General features: G+C 45.6%; 1 protein-coding gene across 1 annotated transcript; it reads left to right on the top strand.

Moving 5' to 3' along the window:
• The first annotated feature begins 1,612 nt into the window (after positions 1–1,612).
• Positions 1,613–3,431, top strand: STBD1 (starch binding domain 1). Its single transcript, XM_062575035.1, has 2 exons — positions 1,613–1,910; positions 2,150–3,431. The coding sequence occupies exons 1-2, from the start codon at positions 1,613–1,615 to the stop codon at positions 2,968–2,970; spliced, it is 1,119 nt and encodes a 372-aa protein (XP_062431019.1). The 3' UTR covers positions 2,971–3,431.
• Positions 3,432–6,587: the final 3,156 nt, after the last annotated feature.

The raw sequence follows: 6,587 nt of genomic DNA, 5'->3' as shown, positions 1-6,587 counted from the left end.
TCGGACATCCACTTAGCCATTCTCTTTTCTAATGAGATAGCCGGTAAGATCTCATCAGTGGGCTTTAGAATTAAATAAAGACAACACCTTTGTTCAGATGAAGGGGATGTTTTCAAGAAATCAGTAGTCAAAAATGAATGGAACTATGTCCCCTCATTCTTTCTCTGCTGTTAACAGTGCTAATAGTCCAATCTATATTCATTTGCTAAACATTTTGAACATTTGTCACTCCAGGACTATCAATTTGAAATACTAAATCATAACATCTTTTATTGAATTTTATGGATACTTTGTGTAAGATTTAGCTGTATAATCCTTTAATTCTGAATTAAAATCTGACATCCTCACTTCAAGAGGAACAGAACTGGGTAACAAAATGAAACTATATTAAAGTCATTGTCAATTTGATTCTGCACTAATGGAATCTGAAGTCCTGCTAGTCCAAAAAAGCCTCCTGGGCATAATACAAATGACGGAAGAGCGTGACGATGTTAACAAATCCAATTGTAAGCATTAGCGTATGATATGGAAGTTGCACCTTCATCTCACTTCTCAGGGAAAACAGGAAAATATGGCCCAATATTAATCAGTACAAGCATTAAAAGTACAAGCAAGTTAGTCACTCTTAGCATATACAGTCACCCTGTAGAACATATAAATCATAATGCCACCAGCACTGCCAAATTTAAACTTCGCAAACTCCTGCACTTACTAACAGCTATAAGCCCACCAATCATGAATGCTGCTTCTATGAAAAAAAAGAAAAGAAAAGAAAAAGAAAAGAAAAGAAATCAAGCCTTTGGTTGTCAACTTTTGTCATCTCTCCTCATTTTTGCTTTATCTTTGATTTAAAACACTTGGAACGAGCGATGCCTCTGTTGTTACCTTGGGCAGACTGCCTAGCTGTGAAGACAAAATAATGAGAGGAGAAAAAAAAAAAGAAGCATGACAGAAAAGGTAAGGCAGGGAGGAGGAGAAGTAAGCCTTCTAACTTCATCTCCCCTAGCTTATTATCTCTTGTTTTAATCCTTGTTTACATTCCTCGGGGTAAACGCAAGCCCAGATCGCATACAGAAGTGAACGGCGGGGAAATGTAGATGTTACAGAAACAGTACGGAATTATTTCAGCAGTTCCTTGAGGCCCCCGAGACCTACACAGAGCTGCGTCAGAGCGCGACCTGCAATCTGCAGACAAGCAAACGGCAGCACCAAACGCCTTCGCAGCTGGACACCTCCCTGCACCGAAAGCCAAGGCGCCGGCGGAGGACCGGCCGGGGCCGCGGACACCGTGGCTCTTCTCTTTTTTAAACAAACCTCAGGGGAAAACAGGGACGACCAGGCGAGGAGAGCCCGGAGGGAGGGGGGTTTCTCTGGACGCGGCTCCCCCGCTGCCTCCACCCGCTCCCGTCTCTGCTCACCGCAGCCACGAGGGCCTGCCCAACGGCCCGCCCCAACGGCCCGCCCCAACGGCCCCAACGGCCCGCCCCAACGGCCCCAACGGCTCGCCCCCGGGGCGGGGCGGCTCGTGGCGGCGGCTCCTCCCCGCGGCCGGGACAGGACTTAAAGCGGCCCCGGAGCGGGCCGGCCGTGGCCCCGCTGCCTGCGCCCGGCCATGGCCCGCGACCGCGGCCCGCCCGTGCTGCGGCAGCCCGCTGCCGAGCCGCCCCCGCCCGCAGCCGCCCCCGCCCTCCCCGCCGCGGCCCGCGGCTGGGGCTGGGGCTGGGGCTGGCTGGGAGCGGGGCTGTGGCCGGCGCTGGTGGTGGGGCTGCTGGCCGCCCTCGTCGCCTGGCTCTGGTACGGCGGCACCGACGGGCGAGGCGAGGAGGGCGGCGAGGCGGCGGCTCCGGCCCCAGCCCCGTGCCGCGGCGCCGAGGGGGCCCCGCAGCCGCGGGGCGAGGCGGCAGCCACAGGTAGCGTGGCGGGGGCAGAGCGGGGGGCTGCTGGGCGCCGGCGGGTTGCAGGGCTGTTGCTGCCTGCCCAAGCCTGCCCGCACTCGGGTTGCCCTCGCTTAGGAGTAGGTGCAAGCAAGCTGTGCCGGTGGGGCGGTGCTCCAGGCCTGGGAGCTGCTTCTGGGGGCTTGCTGCTGCTGAGCTTAACTGTGCTGCTGAAACTGTTGTGTGTGCCTGTTTTAACTGAATGTTGTGCTTAGAGGATCTCCTGGCAAGCGGTGAGCAAGTTCTGCTAGAAGCCAAGGCCACTGCCCTGTCCAGCCCAGAGAAGCCAGGAGAGGATTTGGCAGCTGTAGCCAGGAAGGAGCTTAACCATGTTCAGAGTGATGGAGTTTCCTGTGAACCTCCAGAGACAGAGCCCCTGCTCCCAAATAAGCCTGCCACCTCTGTGACTGACTCTGGGGAACATCCAGCTGAAACGCATGGTGGGCAGGCAGGGGAACTGAGACCCCAGAAGGGGCGGGCAAGTGATGGATGGTGTGTGATGAACTTGGCAGAAGCTTCTGGTGATGCTCATGAGGACAAAAGTGAGGAGCAGCTGAGTCAGCCAGCAGAGGGTCGGGATGTGGACCATGAAGAGTGGGAAGTTGTTTCTGAGCACCTGGCCTTGGGGGAGGCTGTTAAGAGTGGCAGCGCAGAAGACTGTGACAACAAGGAATGGGAACAGGGAGACTGCCCTGATGGGGACTTGAAAGCTAAGAGAGTGGCAGCGGTGCCCCCAATGTTTCAAAATATCCACGTGACTTTCCGTGTGCACTACATCACACACTCGGATGCTCAGCTGATTGGTGTTACAGGTGACCACGAGTGTCTTGGCCAGTGGCACAGCTACGTTCCACTCAAGTGTGACAAGGATGGCTTCTGGTCTGAATCCATTATCTTGCCAGTAGACACCAAAGTAGAGTGGAAATTTATCTTAGTGGAGAATGGGAAGGTCAGACGTTGGGAAGAATGCAGTAACAGAACCCTAGTGACTGCACATGAAGATCAGATGGCCCACAAGTGGTGGGGATATCATTAATTAGATCTTGGAAGCTGCTTATTTAATGACAAACCTGCTTAGATACATCATGGAGCCCCAAAACTTTGCTACTCTTCAGTAGAAGATCATCTCAATTGCAGAGCTCTGTAAATCTTTTATCAAACCTGTTTAAACTGAATGAGCAGCAGATCTTGTTGTCTATAGGAGGTAATTTGGCAACCTGAAAAGCTAACATCAAAATCTTCTGAAGATGTGCAAGGTAGGCTATGAAGGCATGAGCAGCGTTTCAAGCAGCTGCCTGTCAGGATAAATCTGGACCCTGGACTTGAGTTTGCATTGCTTAGAGTGGGGCTATGGGATGAAATGTTGTACAAACTGCTTAGGGCTTTAGAAGCATACTAGAAAGTGTGGTTGCCTGCACTGTAATAGGAACTAAGTGTTTTAAGTTATGTAATGTATAAATAAGCAATAAACACTTTCAGACTGACAGTCCTTTATAACTTGAGTTGTGAACTGACTCTTAAGTTGAATAGAATAGAACTGATATAGTTGACCTGTACTTTTAGTGCTAAAGTTCCCTCAAAAGTGGCTGGCACTTGGTAGTAACAAAGGATCGAACTCTTAAGTACTTCATTCTCTGCTCTTCAGAAGTACCTCAGTCCAAATGAGGCTTGGCAGATAGGTCTTTTTTAGTTGGATCATCCTGCTAAGAGTAGAGCAAAGGTCAGAAGCGACTGTCTGATGAGCTTAATAAATTACTTTGTCAGGGCAGGATGAGGCTTTGGGGAAAAAAAATGGACTGCTGTTGTGGCTAAGGGATGGGATTCTGAAATAAAGCAGGTGGCTTGTCCTGCCTACTTGTGAACAATACAGACTGATCTCTCTCCAGTGCTGGTAACTTTTTTCTTAAGCTCATATGCTTGTTTCAGGACTGGACTTTACCATATAAACATGTTCTCTCTAAATTGTGAGCTACTAGCAAGGCAGATGATGCAAAACGCTTCCAGCCACAAAAGACAAAGCATCCAGGAGCTGACATTTATAAATGACAAAAGCAGAAAGCTGTTGCCTGATCTTTGTATTGTAGGGTACATATACATGATGCGACTCTGAACAAGCTCTCCTTCTCATAATGAGGAGCCTTGCTTACAAATATGACTTCCCTAGAGTGAACCTGCTCTGAAGAGCATTGTTTTGTAGGACTTCTGGAAGTGTATAGGTCAACAATTTAGTTAAGAAGACTTGCTTCAAAAGCATGTTGCTAACCTAATTATCTCTGATTATTCTTCCCCCTCTGCCACACGCACACACAGACATGATAGAGCAGCCTGAGTAAAGTGAACTGGATTGGTTTTTGAGTCCTAACAGATTGGAAGATGAACTTCAGAAGCTTGGCACCTGCGGTTTAGTGGTTAACTGGTATACAGCTGGTGGGACTGCAGTAGAACTGCTGTTAAGAACAACTCTCTGAAATGTTGTTACTGGGTCTTAAGTGTCAGCTGTTTCATTTTACAAATCCATTCTGAGTGAGCTGTGCTGTCTGCTCATGTAGGCATAGCCACAGAATAGCTAAAGATGATCTAGAGTTTTTTTTTGAGGGGAGGATGAGGAGGGAGGGAGACCAATACAAATGAACTGTTGCATTGGAAAATTGGAGTCTAAGTATTCTCAGGCAAAACAAATATTTTTCAGTTGTTATTACATGACAGAGCATCTTGTTCTGTGGGTCAAGGTTATTTTCGCAGATACTGTCAGCTTTACTTTCTGGCTGTCTTAGCCTAAAGATTCAGAGGAAGAAAAACATAATTTCCTTTTTTCAAGAGATTTTGTATACAAGAAAACATTGTAGGAAAGGTAGTGAAAATAAGTTCAAGATTGCCAGCTTTTTATGTTAACTGGATTCAAAAGGGAAAGGAAGGTGCTGTCATCACAGGAGGCAACTAACTGATGCTGGTTTGGGATCTGGAAGGAAGAGGTCTTCCACATGGTGCACATGTTAGTCCTCAACTTCTTCAGAGAAACTAGTACTACACTTTATTTAATGCATTAATTTGAAAAGAACAGACCTTTTTTTTGTGTTGAAAATACTAACATGAGGCTCATTCCAAAAAGGAGCTACTGCTTCACTGTAACAAATATTCCTGCTGTTTAATTACGAAAATTAGGAATATTGCTTTCTCTATGTGTATAAGCAGAAAGCTTCAAGGTCTGTCAATGTGCTTTATGACTGAATACACAAAATACTTGTATGGATTTCAGTGAGCAACTTAAGACTTTAACTGAATAAGCAGAATTGTATTGAAACTACTGGTCTTTTAGAGTAATTACATTTTTTTTTGTACTCACTTTTTTTTTTAACTTATAAATCAACATTAATAATATACCCAAGGGGTACAGTTGAAATATTGTATTTTTCTTTTAGGAACCAGTCAAGTTGAAGTATGTTATTTCAAGATGCTTTAAGTTCTTTTCCCCATTGCTGCTAGTTCTTCAAATAGTAAGGTACTGTGAACCTAAAAACAACTCATTGAACAGCCTTAGCCATTTAAGTGGAATTGTACATACAGTGGAGGCTTGTCTGAGAAGATTAATTGTGTTATTAGATTAAGATATTCACTAGGAAGCCACTTAACCTACACTAGAATAGATCCTCTAAAGCACCGATGAAGATATTTCAGACCAACCCTGAAAAGTCTCTCAAATTATGAATGAGGATGCTTTTTTTCCAATTAAACACCCTGCACTTTGATCCCATAGACAGCACGTATAGTCTTCATGGTTGCATCATCTTGCTGAATGTCCAAGCAAAATTTCTATACAGACCTGTACCACACTTCTAAAACCTCTAAATTACTACATCATTCACCTTACTCCTTTTGCAGCAGGGCCCATGCTATGTAAATGAAATGCCATTTGTATGGTGAATTAAACAAATCTGGATTTCAATATCAGAGGAGTAGTTAAACAGCATTTTCTCTAAGTTTACTGAAGTGATTGTTCATTATTGAACAATGCATCCACTCAAGCCTTAAGGTAGCCTTAAACAGGTATAAAGTTGCTTTGTTACATGAAGGTGGTCGTATTGGAATGGGCTGCTGACTTGTCTAGGACGAGCCCTGACTGTGAGAACTGGTGGAAGCTATATGTGAGAAGTTATTGTTGACATTCCTATGTAGATAACAGCCTAACAGCCAGCAGCTTGGGATTTCTAAAAGCAAATAAACTGCCTTACTCATAGCCTGGCAAAGAGAGAGAGACACTGACTTAGAATGTAGGTCTTTGGTCGCAGTCTGCTCAGGCTATTGCCAACTTGACTATTTTTAGGTGAAATGCAATCTAGTCTCATTTATGAAGTGCTCTGGCATACAAATGCCAAGTGATACATGTCACTGGTAAGCTGAGCAGACAGCCTAAGGCCTGAATGGGGACTGGGCTCTCTTTTGGCAGGAACTAGTTAAAGTAAGTGTACAGAAACTTGCATTGCAACTTGCTGCTTATTTATTTTGCAAGTGCTCTTGCAGAAAACAAGTCTCATATTTTCTCTGGAAGTTAAATTTGCTGCTTGGAGTCTCTGTACATGATCCACTCAAATATAGTAGACTGGTATTAGGTTTTATCTCTAGGGGGTTGGTTGCTATCTGTGTTCTTTTGTTGTA

The sequence above is a fragment of the Rhea pennata genome, chromosome 4 (assembly GCF_028389875.1).
Source record: "Rhea pennata isolate bPtePen1 chromosome 4, bPtePen1.pri, whole genome shotgun sequence".
Lineage (NCBI taxonomy): Eukaryota > Metazoa > Chordata > Aves > Rheiformes > Rheidae > Rhea > Rhea pennata.
This window is presented reverse-complemented; position numbering and strand designations above follow the sequence as displayed.

What these genes read in the sequence shown, in the direction of transcription:
- STBD1 (XM_062575035.1), top strand. Translation starts at nt 1,613, where the DNA reads ATGGCCCGCGACCGCGGCCCGCCCGTGCTGCGGCAGCCCGCTGCCGAG. An exon ending in GGGCGAGGCGGCAGCCACAG is followed by an intron (nt 1,911 to 2,149) that starts GTAGCGTGGCGG and finishes TGTTGTGCTTAG; the next exon opens with AGGATCTCCTGGCAAGCGGT.